The sequence below is a fragment of the Anabas testudineus genome, chromosome 6 (assembly GCF_900324465.2).
Source record: "Anabas testudineus chromosome 6, fAnaTes1.2, whole genome shotgun sequence".
NCBI classification, from domain to species: Eukaryota; Metazoa; Chordata; class Actinopteri; order Anabantiformes; family Anabantidae; genus Anabas; species Anabas testudineus.
Genome location: NC_046615.1, coordinates 632,593 through 650,080, shown reverse-complemented (window position 1 = coordinate 650,080; position 17,488 = coordinate 632,593). Strand labels below are relative to the sequence as shown.

Below are 17,488 nucleotides of genomic sequence, written 5' to 3'. Positions count from 1 at the left end.
ACTTGATTCTGTATTAATGGTCATGAATATTTTGGCAGAAACGAAAAACACTGTATGAAAGCATTTTACTGATGTGTTGAGAATCAGCACATTTGCAATTTTCCATTTACATAAATGAACACCATTTAAATACAGTCTACTGACTTCCAAGACAACACGTAATCAGTGACACGACTTCAGTGTCAAAAGTAAGGAGGAGTTAATAGGGTCAGGACGTGGTTCTGGTTTTAAATAGATGAAGAGGATTTTCTCCATGTCACACAGGAGCCAGTGTGTTAGAGAGAGAATATCAAGTTCACGCATTCATCCATGAATCAGGTTTCCCTGCAGCTTGATCCTGGCTTATTAGAATACCTGTTGACCTGTCAGATGGATGAAATGGTAGGAGAGGAGCTGTCGGTTGGTTGTGTTGACAGCAGAATTAGACTGATACATGTGTTCCTACTGCACACAATATAACACAATCCGACAGTGTTTTGAGATGTTGCATGTGTGATGATAGTAGAAGGGGTAGACTCAGAAATACCAGCATGTTGGCTGGGGTTACTTGATTTATGATTGTAATGTTGTTGGACATTGTTGTTCCACCGTACAGGACTCATTACGGTGCAGGTAGTGTGGAAGTGCAAAGATGGGTCTTGGTGGTCCTCATTGTGTCAAGACGCATTTCTGTCCTCATGTATTTCTCCTGACTCACTGCCTGAGTCATGGAAGCTAGCTTACAGCAGGAATTTCCCTCTTACTTCTGTGTGACACACACACACACACACACACACACACACCGGCTCACTGTCTCCATGCACCCCATGGGTGTTCTGGCTCCGGTGATTATCCGCACAAGTCGTCTTCACTCACTCTTCAATTAAAGCAAACACAAATGTCAGCCATAAAATCAAAAAGTCATTGGAGCAATGTGTCAGACAGACAATGACCAGTCACTCTGTAAAGTTCTTCACTAAAATGTCTCATTTAGACCCCTTAAAGCTGTGTTGTCAACCAGACCATGTCTCCTTCTGACAGTCTGTCCTGCATGACTCATGCAGTCCAGTAAGTGTGACTCAGAGTGGCCTTTGACCCAGATACCATGCGGTTCTGGGACACAGCACGGAACTCCTGAAAAGGCTTTGGAGGAGGTGGAGGTGCAGCAGCTTTGCTAAGTTCAGCCTCAGTGATCACACCAAACAGCTTTAATGAACACCAGGCTTTGATCATATGCTCTGATACAGACTGAAGTGACACCATGAATATGATGTAGTTTGAAATGTGACAGTATTTATCGTGTCATATTTTACAGATTTAGTTTATTGTAAGATCCTAAACCTGAACTGAATCTGGGTCAAAGCTTAGTGTAAATGTTTGTGGGCAAAAATTTAAAAATGTGTTACAGCACTGACACGATGAGAGCCGTCTAAGCTCAGTAAACTCTGAGCCAGAATTAACAGAATGTATCATAATGCATGATGAGGACATCTCCACCCTGGAAAAATACATTGATTGGTTGCTTGATTGATTGATTTGAAGCACCTTGTACCGCATCAGGATGTATCAGCTTACAAGACACTATGCAACATCCAACACGTTCATGAAACAATACATAGTGTATACTTCTACAAACTCAGTTTCTTATTATATGAACTATTGTAGCCTTGAATTGATTGAATAATGTACGGCAGACAAAGTTGATGTTAACATACCTTATTTTCAATAACCACCACGCTGACAATGTGTGGAAAACCATATGTATATTGTGATGTGTCTTCAGTCTGGTGAGTTCTACCAGATGCAATCACTTAGGACATAAATGCTGCACTGTCTGCAGAACACGGAGATTTGGAGCAGTGCTGAAAGACAAGAGTCGTTGTCCTGTTCTATACTGACTCACACTGTACTGGTCATGGACTGCCCATTAGAGACAATGTTCCCATGCAAATCCACATTCCTCAGTAGTCATCTCCCAGAACATAAATAGACTGGATCAAATTTCATGTTGTACTTCCAGAATGTGTCATTGTGCTGTCTTTAAAATGAGCGTGGATGCTGCAAGCTCACGTATTTCCAGCTATTCATTTATGTAGAGGTGAAATCGTGGCAGCATGGTGTCTCAGCTACACACTGGCACGTCAGAGATGCTTCCTGTTTTCAAAGCCTGCTTGTTGCTCTTCATGTGGGTGGAAAAACATGAGCGTCATCATTAAGTCTTACTAATAATGGAAACTGCTTTGTGTCCACTTTGAGTGATCTGTTAAAAGAGTTACAAGTGGTGGTCAGTTACACATTTACTGTATGTGGCGCTGCCATTTTACCCTGCAAGGACCTGGTCCGTCCTTCTTGATTTCTGAAACTCTGCCTTGCATTGAAGGCATGAAGGCAAGAAACGTCCATTTATGTGCAGTGCTCTAGCTTGCATGTTCGGCACTTTAATGTGGGTAAAAGACTGACACAAAAGTTTTCTTGCTGTCCCAGAACCACTTACTTATGCTCTTGTTTTATTGCATACCTGTATTTCCACAGTTAGCAGACAAACAGCAAGCTATGAATCACTCAATGTTTTCCTCAGTGCTAGATCCCACAGTCAACGCTGCAACTTTAGCTGAAGCTTTCTCAACACATTTCTGTGAGTGATCAAAGTGTCACACCTCACATTTGTTGTTTTTCCCAGCATTTCTGTGGAGATGAAGACATCAGTGCAGCAAAGCTTTCCATGATGCTTCATGCAGCAGTGGTTTGAAGCTTGTGTGTTTCAGGTGTTGTGTTCCAGTGTCGCTCTGAAGGCTTCAGCTCCTCATTGTGTGTTTGGAACTGAGAAATAAAGGCTGTAATCTCTGTGTCACACACTCACACACACACACACACTGATCAGAGGGTGTGTCAGCAGGTTTTAACTCAAGACTTTGCTACCTGTGTAAGTACAGGTTAGTGAAGCCCTTAAATACAGACATACGTTCTGCTGTGTATTTCACATAATCATTTTTGAAGGTGTTCGGCCACCATGGTTTTTGTTCCTCTATATTTCTGAACCTTTAGTTTGGTAATGCTACCTGGCCAGTTACTGTAAGTTACCAGCAGCTAAGAATAACTTTGATATGATATCATTTCAGAAGCTTCTTTGGAAGCTAGAATATAAACTTAATTTAAACTTGTTACAGGGCCTGCTCGCCTAGTTTCACCCTAATATTCACTTAAGGAGCATCTGCATAAAAAGATATATAAACTATATATAAGATTATACATCAAATTACAATCGGTGTAAAAACATTTGTCGCCTAAGGTGTCGTTGCAGAACAAATGGCACCTCGCTGGCTCCTTTTGCTCATGGTGTAATGTTGGTCATGTGACATCCCAAGAGTTAGGGACTAAAGTCTGCTGATAAAGAATGGGAGAAAGATTTTTGAAAGAAAAGAAAGAAAGAAAGAAAGTTACTGGACATGAATCTCTGCAGCAGTAGAAGCATTTCTGCTGGTGTAGGATGTTTTCTTCATCCTGTTTCTCATTGTTGTGTACAAGGTTGAGCTGCTTTGAAGCAGATACCTATCTGTGTGTGTGTGTGTGTGTGTGTGTGTGTGTGTGTGTGTGTGTGTGTGTGTGTGTGTGTGTGTGTGTGTGTGTGTGTGTGTGTGTGTGTGTGTGTGTGTGTGCATGTGTGTACATGTGTACAAGTATTGTCTGTCTGTCAACAGGTTAAGTAACACTCAGACCACACCTACTATGGTTTGTTCTGTGCCTCAAGCTACACAATCTCTGTTGTTGTTTCTGATGTTAGTTACAGCCTAAGGGCACAAATAACTTGGGCTCATTGCTCACTAAAGCACAAGCATTAACTAGCGGGACACATTAAGCCGGGACTAGGACAGTTTTATTCTTTAGCAACAAAGAATGCAAACAATAATGTATTACAACATGTATATTTAGTTAAGTTTGACTTATATTCATAGAGTGGATTCTTTAAAATCAGGTTTTCTACAGCGCTCCTCAGAAAGTATCAAAAGAGGCCCTCTGGGACCATTTAGAAAGAATCAATTCCCAGAGGACCTCAAGGAGCCTGAAAAATTCCCAAGAAGCTTTTTGTGAAGCACAACAGGACTATTTTATGATCCAGTTTATAATACATTGTAACCCTTCCCTTCAAAAAGTATATAATACAGACTTGACAACAGTCCTCCAGATATACAGAAGGCATACTGTAAAATAATCTTCATGGAGTGCCCGTATAAGGTCCATGAAGTATCCCTGGGTTTCTACCTCTTGTAGTTATGCTCCTTTTATGTCTGCAGTGAAGAATGTGTAACATGCAAGGTTTGTTTCTCCACCAAAATAAAATATAAAAACATCACATGTTACTGTGTTATTATCTTAGGAATGATGGCTGCTTAATACATAATGCATAGAGCTTTCTCCACATACTCTGGTCTGGCTCTGTAAACATGTTGTAAATGCCAGAGTTGTGCAGCTGCCCCTAGGTGCTTCACTGGGTGGATGATTCTTACTGATGTTGTACAAATCAGCCATGCACTCACAAGTATTTCTCAAGTATAGCCTGACGTGCCAAGACAGGAAAAGAGGGAGGGGAGCGTGTAAGGGAAAGACACACTGAAGGAGAAAGAGAGGTAGGAAGTAAATGCAGGGCGATGGAGGAGAGAGAGAGAGAAGCGTAAGAACAGAGAGAAGGAGAGAATTAACAAAGAGTGGGAAGAAACACAGTTGAAGTGCTTTATTTGTTGGTTTCTTTCTATGTGTGCATGTATGTCGGAGTGTGTTTCTATGTTTGTATGTTGTGACACGGCTGGAATGTGAGGTAATAGGAGAGGTCGGTGTTTGCATGTGGGGGCTGTGGAATGCTGTGAGTGTGTATTTGAAAGAGACAGAAGGGGTGAGAGACAGGCCATGTCTTGCCTCAGCAATAGTAGGGTAATGCACAAAAACACACACACCTTGGTTCTAAACACATTTTGTTGTAAACGACACAGGGCTGAGGTAGGTGGAGTATCTGCAAGTCCTGGAATACAATAAAAAAGCAACTACATTTACATTTAGTCATTTGGCATTCCAAAGTGACTTACAGGTGGGACAAGGGTACAAAGGTGGGCAGGGTAAGCGTCAGGTGGTCTTACCTAAGAACCCCAATTAAATAAATATGAATTAGTTCATACATGTCATTCAAATTAATGTACCTGAGACAAGGGTCAAAAAGATCAGAAGAGCATCTGTATTTAGAACAATCACACACAGACACACACACACCTTCATGGCATTTGTGTGAAGTGAGCTTGAGAGGCCCATTCAAGCTAGCACACACACACACACGTTTGTCCATATAAGTTGTGCACAGCAGTGGTATCTGCACTGTTTCTTAATGACATGATTTAAATCTTGTGCATGGGGAGAGAAGTGTTTTTGTCTTGTTCCACACACAGTATTTGTGTGTGTGTGTGTTTGTGTGTGTGTGTCATATAATTTATGACAACACAAGTCATGTTTTGCTCACATTATGTTACACTACTGTTAAGACTACTGTAGTTTCTTTCTGTGTTCTTGGGAATTATTAGATTGGCTGCCGGTGTAGGGGGGCTGCTCCTGATTGCAGTATTTACATATGATTACAGTCTGGTGGAGTAGGTTTGTTAAGCATGTTGAACATGTCAAGGATGTGATGGCTGGCATTCTGGTGAAGGCATTTGTGGGCAGAAAGGCTTTCACTGACCTTGACAGTAGTTTGAGGCAGAGTGGTGCCTCTCTCCAGATCAATGCAAACCTGGTTTGGTTTTGCAATTTGACTCATAACTCATTTTTCATGCAGTTAGCCTTTCTTTGGTGCAGTACTGCCAAGCTTGCAGAAGGACTTGGTGGTGGTGATGGAGATGATGTTGGTCAGCACCAGCCATTATTTCAGAGATCATGGATCTTTATTCTAGCATATTTTGACATTTTTGCATTCTGTCATGTGTTTGAGGATGTAAGGATGGTGAAAGCTATGATTGAAAGTCAGGGATCAACATGAAGACACTCATGTCTTCACTTCAGTTAGTCCAGCTTACTCTGCCCCACTCCAGGTCAGCCAAAACACACTGATGAATCTTTATTGACCCAGGTTCACTCTTCGAGTTTCAGCAGGAGAACTGGGACATGGACAAAGCAAGAGAAGTGCAGAAATGAACTGGGACTACTGCAGAAATGGCAGCATGGGGGCAGAAAGACACCGGCGAGTCCCATGAGGTTCATTTTCTTCTGATTTGCTTTCTGCAATGTGGCAAATAGCCACACACACAGAGAGAGAGAGAGAGAGAGAGAGAGAGAGAGAGAGAGAGAACACACAGAACTGCTTGTCGTAGGCTAGTATTTGTCCAAAGGGGTCAAATAGGAGGCAAGAGACAAAGGACATTAAGCCATACACACATATGCACCTACACACACACTCATACAGAAGAGCTTGCTCCACCAGCTGTTCACATTACTTTCCTTTCTCTGCGAACATGCCTCTCTATCTCTCCCCTTTTCCTTTTAGCAGATGAAGCTGCTGGATATCATGAATAACATGACATGAACAGAAATGTAATGAAACATTTTTTTTTTTATTTTAGTCTAGAAGGTGTTGAAAATACTGCAAGTATACATCAAAAGAGTTACACAGCAGATTTAAATCAATGGCAGGTTTCACAAACATTGTGTTTTGTGAGACATTCAATTTACATCATAAACAACAGAGAAAAAGCAAGATGTGTAGATGTGAATGATGTATACAAGATGATGGTTCTTCATACTAAACATGTCTGCTGTAATTCTCAAATTTGTGGGTGGCTGTGGCTCAATTAGTAGAGCAGTAGTCTGCCGATCAGTGGTTCGATTCTCGGCTGTTATGTCACAGGCCGAAGGGGGCAAGATGCTGAACAGAAGTTGCATAGTAGCTCTGCCATTGGTGATGATTGACTAGGAGTGTGTGGGTGATTAGATGTTTTGATTATAGAACAGTCACTATAAACGATGAGTTGTTTAAGAGAAAGTTGTTTTTATATAGCCATATCATTATCAATGTGTATATGAAAAAATATATGAAAATATGAAAATTAACTCAGTGTTCTTGAGTATTGATTCAGTATTCTCAAAACATTTTGTAAAAATATTTCCATACACCCTCAAAACCACACAGTGAACAAATGACCCAACAAGGCAGAGAAGTCTTCCTTAACCTATTCCCATGTTAGAAGAATGTACAAGAACAGTAGGATGTATCAGCTGTTCTTTGCACCTTTCTGAACATTTTAAATCCAGTGTTTAGTTGTACAGTGTAAAATCCTCACCACAGACATCTCAATGCTCTAGTTCCTCTGCCACTCTTTACCCTCTCTATTGTCCGTCCTCTGCTCTCTTTCATCCACCATCATCTCCCTGACAAGTCTAATTGAAGTTTTGGAGTTGCTTGGTGGCAGCTGGTTGCCCTGGCAATGGTCACTGTGGTAACATCCTGTTGTGGGGGCCTGTTGCCTTTAGGATTTATCTTTGTCTGGGTAATGTGTTTAGCTCCCACTGAGTTCTTATTTCTCCACGTTTGGAGACTGACTTTGTATTGAACATGTACAAGCGCCTGCTTGATGACTTTCTCACGCTGATAAGCAGACAAGGATGTTTGAGAGCTTCCAGCCTTGTCTACACACACAGCTAACTGGACCTTTTAAAAGATTCACACTGTGGGCCTTAATTAATGTTTACTGCAGCTACCTTTTTAATTCTGATTATATGTTAGGTAGTGCATGGAAAAACATTTTCTATTGACTGACTATGCATGGGTCTGCTGCTGAACAAGCACTTTGGTCTAAAGTAAAGTATCTCTACACCACCCAGCGGATCTCAGTTATGTTCTTATTATTATTACAGTTATGTTACTAATGATGCTCCTGCTACTAAAACAATGATTCTGATGTTCCTTGGCTTCCCGGCTTTACAAGACTTGCTTATTGGGTCTTTAAAATTCTTTACTTGAACTGTCTGCAGTACTTGCAATTTGACCTGATCCAAAATGAATTAATGTAAAACGTACCTGAACCCAGTGTGCAAAGTAAATCCAGTTCAATGAAAAAATACCTTTGTAGCAGTTTAAAATTGTACTCCTCATTTGACCTGAAATCATTTGTTATCATTTGTTGGTCTAACTCAAGTCCTAGGTCTGGCCATAAGCACGGTCCTTACATTTATGCAAAAGACGTTGACAGTTGAACATAACACCATGTTAAGCATGTCTTTACCGTAAATCACTCTTAAACCTACAGTAACTCAAATAGAAGTAAAGATTATTCCTGTCAGAAATGGTGTTTAGCCTATTACAGTGCACTCATCAATCTACTCTTATAAATCAAACAAGCCTGGTTGTTGTTTTAGTGGTTGAGTGTTTCACCTGATAATCTTGTTCCAGTTCAACACTCACAATAACATACACTGGATCCTGTTCATCTATAGCAGCTAAAGAACAGACTGCAGGTAGAACCTCCTATTTAGACAGAAAGCATGTCTGTAACCAGTAGATTAGTTAAACCTGCATTTCATTATAACCTGTTATTCAGTCATTCAGGTGCAGGGAGCATGTGGAGTTGTCACAGCTTCACATCTCTGCTCAGCTTCCTCTCTCTATCTCTCTGCTCTCTAGCTTTCCTCTGTGTCTGTGTTTTCCAAAAATGTGCTCTGGTTCCCACAGTCACCTCTGTTTGTTGCAACAACATATTCAGATCCAGCACACGGTGTGGTGACACGTACTTCTGTAGAGAGAGTGCTCTCAGAAAAAAAAACATGAAAGACAGATTACTGCCAACTTGAAAGCTGAGTTCAGTATTAGTGCATTGGTACCAAAAGACATTTTCCCATACATTTTAAAGAATAATACATATGGGTTGCCAGGTGGGGTGGGGAGTGGGGGTTCTCATTCTGGAATCGCATTATGACAAAATGGATGTGTGTGTTTTGTTTTTTGATACTTTGACATTTTTTAAAACTAATTAGCTAAAAAAATCATGACCTTAATAACCAGTTATCAGTTTAACTGCACTAAAATGAAAGTGAAATAATTTAGAGGCAGGATGTTCTAAAACTTGGCAGAAACAGAGAGAACATGAGAACCTTCTTATGGTGATGCTAAGACCTAGAGGTTAAGTTACTGACTCATCGTCCAATCAGGAGCCTGCGTGAGTCATTTTCAGTGCACTTCCTGTTTCTCTGGACACTGGAATGAACTAAATAGGGGGATTTCTCTCTCTGTGTGTGTGTGCGTGTGCGTGTTTAAATACAATGACTGTACTGAAGTGAATTTTGTCATTGTACAGATTTAATGAAATCTATATCAGTATTTTATAGATTATAGATATAGATATATTCATAATATAACTCTATATATATAATATAATACTACGTGTGTGTGTGTGTGTGTGTGTGTGTGTGTGTGTGTGTGTGTGTGTGTGTGTGTGTGTGTGTGTGTGTGTGTGTGTGTGTGTGTGAAACAGACAGAGTGACCCCCAGGGGCCTCAGTAGCTGCATTCATTCCTTTGTAGACACTTAGTAAGAGAAAGAACAGAGAACAGACAGAGAAGAGCATACATCCTCCAATCAGCATTGACACAAAAAACAGAGGTGGTGGCCAGCAGCTCTGGAGTATGTGCACATAGAGTACACACTTCTTGATAGAGGAGAAAACCAGAGAGAGAATCACACAGGCATGTAAAGTATCTGATATCCATATGTCACAGTAACCCCACTCTACTTGATATTTGATACAAGAAACATGTTTATTAGGTTATTTAAAAACTGTCAATCTTGCTTCTGGTCCAGCTTTGTGATTATTTTTGTGATTACTTCTGTGATTACATGCTCAAGTCAAGATGATGCAAGTTGTGCTTAGAGTTTGCTTTCATTTTGAACCATAGTTCACTCCTACAGTATTTCAAGTCACATTTGCACAAGTCCATCAGTTCCAGCATACGGCTGTTATTGTACAGGGGCTTTACAGAGTAAACACTTCGGTCACTGCTGTTGATTAATAGGCAACTGAAAATGGCTTTTTCAACATTAGTCAGTGGGGATATGTGTTTAAAGAACAGTATTTTGATGCCAAACTTAGTGACAAAAATAAGTTTTTTTCTTTCCTTTCCATAAAAGGCTAATTAAGTGTCCATGTTAACAGTCAGGGAGTAAATTTGATGGAGTGACTGTCTTGTCTCTGTCTTGTTGTCACTTCGAGCAATGAACAGGCTTCAGTTCAGTAAAAGAAAAGCACAGGGCTATGGCTACATTTAGATGCTTTGTGCTTAGGTGTGTGTGTGTGTTTAGAGTTGGCGTGGGGCCACCATAGGCTGTACCAGTCTGGGATGGCTGAGGCGGGAGAGAGTCAGAGTAGTAGGCCGTGGTCACATGTGGATAGCAAATATTGGTTTAGTTAGTTTTAAAGGGTACTATAAAAACTTGGGGGGGAGGTGTTTCTGTTTCTGTTTGCACACATGTACAGAATAATATGAACCTCAGCTGCTGCTGTACGATACAGTATATGTGTGTTTCCTGTTGGTATGTGGCCAATGAATTATGTGTCAAACTACTTAAATCCATAAATCCAATGCATAGTGTCTACCCTGTTCACTGAAACTACAGTGAATACCATTTAAATAAACACGATCACACTTTAACAACCATTTACTTTTTTATGGTTTCTGGAGTCCAGACTTGATCCATGGTCAAATAGTAGCAGCAGTTCAATTTCTTTGTACTTTGCTCTCTAATTGACTGCGTAGCACATGTAACTCCATGTTATTTGTGATACTGGTTCATAGTATGTCTGTAATAATAGTGCTGTAGCTGCTGCAATAATTACAGCATATGAGGACAGTCACTCTCTCCATAGATCAGCAACATTTATCATGTACAAACTACAGGGGTTAAGTCTGTTCCCACAGAAAAGAAAGTATGCATAGTCTTTTAAAAGAGACTTTACATGTTAAGGGTCACAGGGGTGCTGGAGTCAATCCCAGCTGCCACTTGGTGAGAGGCAAGGTACACCCAGGACAAGACTCCAGTCTGTAGTCTCCAAGACTGTACAAAAACAAAAAAGGTTATCTTTTTCAGGAAGACCTCAGAAAAAAAAGCATTTCACTTTTGCGCCAAGCAAAACATGAGACTATGACAAAAATCTGTCAGCATGGGACTTTTAACCATAACCACAATATTTCTATGATCTAAACCTACTAGTTTATGTACCCAAACATAACCAAACCCTAACAACATCCACAAATTCATTGTCTTATATACTCTACTATTGTCCACTAGTCCCAACAACAGCACAGACTGGGAAGAGCTGTAATCCACAATAAACAGTTTTGTTTTCCTGTACTTCTTCTCATCATACACAATTACAAACTGCAAAATGATAGATAGTTTACAGACCAGACTTGGGGGCAGTTTGTTTTGTTGAAGCTACATTTAGCATGAGATGGGAACGTGAACCAAGTTGAATGTTACAGGATATTGATATTTCTGTTTTACCTTCTGCTACAGAACGTGTTGGCCAAGGCGTTGTTTGACAATGTGGCGGAGTCTCCAGATGAGCTGTCCTTCCGCAAGGGCGACATCATGACAGTGTTGGAGCGTGACACACAGGGACTGGATGGTTGGTGGCTCTGCTCCCTCCACGGTCGCCAAGGCATTGTCCCAGGCAACCGTCTCAAAATTCTTGTTGGTATGTACGACAGCAAGCAGCAGCAACAGGCCACGCCTTCTACGCCAGATCTAGCTGCTTGTCCCGTCTCCCAGGTACAGCGACCTCTCCCCTCTCAGAGCACTTACACCAAACCAGCACCTGCTTTGTCAACCACTGCCATCGCTACTTCCTCCACTGGATTTGCCAACAAGCCCCTCCCCACAGCTCAGTACACATCCATGCACCCAGCCTACTCCATCCCCAGTGCTGCTCAGCCCAACCCTGATTCTGTCTACATGATGCCTCCTTCCCACGCACCCAAACCAAGTCCTCAAAGTCTGTACCAAGTCCCTGCTGGCCCAAGTGGACCCCCATCACAGGCCCAGCCAGGACCCCCCAGCAAGGCTCCAGCTCTATCCCAGAGACAGTATCAGCTGCCTGTGCAGGACATCTACCAGGTGCCCCCTTCTGTAAGCCCAGGACAACTCCAGGGGCCATCCACAGCTGGAGGGACAGGAGCTGGGCAGGATGTATACCAGGTGCCCCCCTCACTTGATAAGAGGAGCAACAAATCGTTGGGCAAGGTAAGAAATAAAAGAGAAGTGAAGAAGAAGGGAGAAGTACTAATCAATTTTTGGATGATTTGATGGATATGTGTTCTTAATTTATAGAAACAAAGAAAGACAGAAAGTCACCTCAAGGCCATTGAGGTATAGTGTAAGTGTAAGACCTTACAAAGTATAATAAAGAATTATATAGCAAACCCCACAATCCCACTTGAACAAACATTAGGCAACAGTGGAGAGAAAAAACTCCCTTTAGAGGATGAAACCTCCAGCTGAACCAGGCTCATAGTGGGCGGCTATCTGCCTCGACTGGTTGGGGTGAGTGGAAAGAAAAGAGAGAAAAGAACAGGAGGCAATAAAGACAACAACAAGCAGCAAAAATATTAGGGCAGGTTGGTAGGGTCAGTAACGGCACTCTGGAAATATACAGCTCAGAGGCCGAGGAAACCTGCAGAAAAGTACAGAGAGGAGGAAACACAACTACAGGAGAGAGAAGACACAAAGTTAATGACATGCAATGGTAGCATTTAAATGGAGAAAGGAGAGGAGAAACATTTTGAAGCAACAGCCAGAGTAGTTTCATTGTTCCTGCCTGGATGTTTTTGTATCATGCATACACACATTCTTCACACATACACTTCCTGCTATAGTCAGTGCCGGTGTCTATCTGTTTATTTGTTGTCCAAATCAAACACTTGTGTTGTGATAAGATTTCCAGATATTTGACTGTTATTGGATATTGTCCAGTCACTGTGGTCTGCAGAGGCTTTTGGGAAGGTGTGGTCAATTACTGTGATAGTGCAGCTAGTCCTGAACAGACCTTCACTGCAGTCTGGGTAAATATTCAGATAATCAACAGTGTTAAAAATGTGAAAGGTGGTCAACCTGCTGCCAGGATCCACAGTATAGCCCTTCTCAGACACAACAGACAAAAAAACACACACAAAACAAAACATAATTGTTGCCTTTCACACTCACAAGTCGCACTGGATACAAGCGTCTGCCTAATTACTACTGTAAATGTAAATGTATGTTCTTGTCATAGAGTTTTCATGCTCCCCACCACAGTGGCTGAACTACTGTGCTGTACTGTACTGAAAAAGGAAATGCAGAGAAATACTGAGAGCTGAGACAAAAGGAAAGCACAGCATGGTAGAGTAAAATGCTGACAGAGTAAACAGTAGTGTGTGTGTGTGTGTGTGTGTGTGTGTGTGTGTGTGTGTGTGTGTGTGTGTGTGTGTGTGTGTGTGTGTGTAGAGGAGAACCAGTGAAATGATAAGATTGTTAATAATTCAGCTTTGATGTTGTGGTTGGATGAGTAAGCACTTTACTGTGCCAGCAGGTGACAGGCTCTGTGTGTGTGTGTGTGTGTGTGTGTGTTGTCTGGGGGCCCCCCAGGCTTGCTGTGATGCAGTGAGCCATATGTGTAAGCACCACTGTGAGAATGAGTGTGTATTGATGATGATGGTGATGTTGGACCCAGCTACTTCTGTGCATCACGTGTGTTCCTCTGTCTGCCTGACTGATTTATAAAAAATTGATATGCAGAAGAGTAAGTAATGTAAGTAGTAGTAGTACGTAATGAGTAGAAATGTGCTCTCTCCAAGCAAGCTGTTTGGCAAACAGTACCACAAATCTTATCAGACATGCCACTTACAAAGCTCTTCTGTCCTCATGGCAATTGTATTGTAATGCTGTGTCACAATAAAAGCATTCAGGCAGTATGCAAGTGAAAGGCCGTTAAAGTGAAGCAACAACAGCAGGGAATATCATGTGTACTGTACTGGAATGGTTCAGTTCACATATCTCATATCTGCTCATTCAGGTGTCTCTTCTAGTTTCACTCAGAAGGTCGGACAGGACTAGAGCTGAGAACAACGGATATGATAAGTCAGAAAGTACTGAAAAAATGAATGTTTCTCATTTTCTAACCTCAAATGTCAATTTGGCATCAGCCTCCAGTATCCAGTATTAATGCATGTTTGGATAATGATAATGCCACAAGAGAAAATATCTGAATTATTTATGAGCCCTTAAGTCTTTCTTTTACTTAATGATGTTTTTCATCAAAGTAAAGAACAAGTGGTTAGAACTGCAGAAAGGATCGAGCGTCTAGTCTCAGTTATTATTAGTTCTCAACTTTTATTGTCAGTCCAAAAGTAAAGTGTACGTCTCAGCTGCTGAGGAAGGCTCCACTTGGTTTTACACACCAATGCTTTTTAAGACTGCTCAGACAGACTGCAGCACGCAGTGAAGGTCTTACTAGACCTTCACACATGAACATCTACAACCTGCACAGGTCAAATTCAAATTTACATGCTAGTGCCAGCTCAAGTTGCATATTGTTGATTTGAGGTCCATTTAAATAATTTTCCAAGAACTTTCCACTGCATCTTGCAGTATTCTCAGCCATCATAGAGGTGAATGAGGTTGTTATGATGTATAACAACTGCTAGACTACCTGGCAGTTTTTGGTTAGGAGGTCTCCTCGTAGGAGGTTGCTAGTACACATCCAGAAGAATGAAATAATGTGCCACGCGGCAGCACGGTGGTGTATTGGTTAGCGCTGTCGCCTCACAGCAGAGGACAAGCAGTTAAGTTAATGGATAGATGGAAAATGTGCCACAGAGCAAGTTTTATAGGACTGAATGGGCAAGATGTTTCGATCCAATATCCAGTTCCTCAAGCACTGAACTGCACCAAGTATCAAGAACTGTCAGAAATGTGTGTGTGTGTGTGTGTGTGTGTGTGTGTGTCAAGAGGTCAAGCAGCACAATGTCAGCTGATACAGCTGTCATCAAAGACAACTGATGTGTTGGGAGGTGTGTGTCAGCAGCCACGTGCCACAGTGGCTCCCATTTCTTAACACTCTCACAAGCACACAGAAAGAGCTTAAGACAGTTATTGTGTGTGCGCACGTGTGTTCCTAGTATTGGTACTTTATAGTGACTGGTCTAAATCAGGGCAGGAAAAAAGTCCACTGCTGGTAAGCAACTGAATCTCACTGTGCTGTGCTCTGTGTGTGTGGCCTGTGGATTCTATTAGATTAGCTGCAGCGGACTCATTATCTGCTCTGTTAGGGTGCAAAGAACAACGGTGTGTGTGTGTGTGTGTGTGTGTGTGTGTGTGCTCTGTCTTTAGCATTCTCATTATCTACAATTCTATACATTACAACACCTATTTACATATTGCATTGCTAGTCTGAAATACAAGGAGACATAACTCTATGTAACCATCTGTTATTTGGTTCAGCCCTTCTCCTTTACTTTTTTTGCTTGTCTGCAGTCTTTTATTGTGCCCTTGTGCAGAGCTGATTAGAAATCTGACGAGATGTATAGATGGGAGAGAATATACACTGGAAGAGGGTCATGTGGTCTGATAAGTCCAGATTTGCCCTGTTTCAGAGTGATGGGAGCATCAGGGCAAGTAGAGAGGGTGAAGTGATGCATCCATCATGCCTAGTGTGTCTACTGTACAAGCCTGTGGGGGCAGTGCTATGATCTAGGGGTTGCTGCAGTTGGTCAGGTCTAGGTTCTGCAACATTATGTGTCCAAAGATTGAGGTCAGCTGACTACCTGAATATACTGAATGACCAATGGATTTTTTCTTCTCCGAATTCATCACTTTTCAAATTGTGAAAATGTGGTTCAGGGAGCATGACGCGTCATTTTCATACATGGATTGCCCACCACAGAGTCCAGACCTTAACTCTATAGAGAATCTTTGAGATGTACTTGAGAAGACTTTGTACAGTGTTCCGACTCTCCCATCATTAATACAAGATCTTGGCAAAACATTATTGCAACTCTGGACGGGAATAAATGTGTGAAACAACAATCTGTACCACAGGCTGAGAGATGAACTGGCAACAAATGAAGGGAACATGGCTGTCTGGCAACACATTTGGAGACATGATCGTACGGACACACACATAAAAGATTGAAGTAGGAATAGTTATGTCCCACCTTACTACTTTCTTTAGCCATTGCTGTGTCAGTTTGACAGTTATAATAAATACTTCTTAGTCATCACTATGGTTCTACAGCTCCAAGGTTAGTCTGTCCATCTGGATTTTGCAAGAAAGCCACACTGAGCACACACACATGGACAGAACACACACAAACACACCAGTGATGCCGTGTGGTGTTGGAATTCAGTTCATTGGGGGGTAGAGTGTGTTGGTGCTCTCTTGGAGACATGCTTCCCCGCACTAATCCGTTAAGACCCCGGCACTGCCTCTTGGTGCCTGTGCGTGTGTTGCCACATGCCCCACATAGCTGGCATGGCATCTACAGGCTGTGGCTCCAGCTCTCGCTCACTCAGACTTCCTCCATGTTGCTGAGCTGTCTTTGTTTTTGCTCCTTTGTCTTGCCCAGTTGTGCTCATGATCAAAAGTGTAACACGCTAACTCTGAGTTCTGCATGTGCATGTACCTGTATCTATATGGCAAGAGGGATCTTATCATTTATATTTAATTTGGCTTTTAAGAGGCTATGTGAAATTTGTCAGACTGGAACTGGTAAGTATGTGGAACTAATAACTAATAACTAATGTTAATTTCACGACGTTAGTTGTTGTCAGGTTTGTGTGGTGACGTCACTATCTGTAAAATCGATTGCTCAGAGTTAAGGGGCATCACTCGATCACTCTTAAACAGTGTGTGAGTAGTGAAGAAACATGTTCCTATATCTGTCTCTTAGAAACTGAGGTAGTTTGGCTGTTTTCATATGACATCTAATGACCAGACTTTTTGGGCCACACCGCACAGGTCATTGTTACGTCACTCCATCCTGCTGACTGCATCCTGGATCTTTCTTCTCAGCAGAAACAAAGCAGAGAGCAGTGTGAGAGCACTGTGTAGATTAGCATCTGGAGCAGCCATGTCCACCAGTTCAACCTTCCTGCTGTAATTAGGCCTCTCTCTATTTTTACCCATCTTTCTCTTTGAACTCTACATCTGTCCTGCAAAGATTTATTTTTCTCTCCATTAAGTTCTCTGTGCTGCAGCTGCATGTATAGAAAGTCTATTTTTCTCCATCTGTGGTTACACTGGTAATTTGAAGCTGGAAGTTTGGTCCTCATTTGAGAATGTGATGTGCTCACGCCCTGGTTTCTTGGTACCACTCCTGTTCTAATCTCCACAAAGCAGAGAAAGAGAAAGAAGAAGCGGAGGACGGAGGGAGAGAAATGAAGAGAAGGGCATCTATTGAACAGTAACTTCTGCTTGAAGTAATTGTGAATCAAAAGAGTGAACATCCCAGCT

General features: G+C 41.7%; 1 protein-coding gene across 2 annotated transcripts in view; it reads left to right on the top strand.

Annotated features, from left to right (window-relative positions):
• Positions 1 to 17,488, top strand: part of bcar1 (BCAR1 scaffold protein, Cas family member) — a 56,580-nt gene that overhangs the window by 30,721 nt on the left and 8,371 nt on the right. For both annotated transcript variants that reach the window (XM_026365640.1, XM_026365639.1), the window contains exon 2: positions 11,518 to 12,243. In XM_026365640.1, the coding sequence (XP_026221425.1) occupies positions 11,518 to 12,243 (726 nt within the window). The remainder of the gene's footprint in view (positions 1 to 11,517; positions 12,244 to 17,488) is intronic.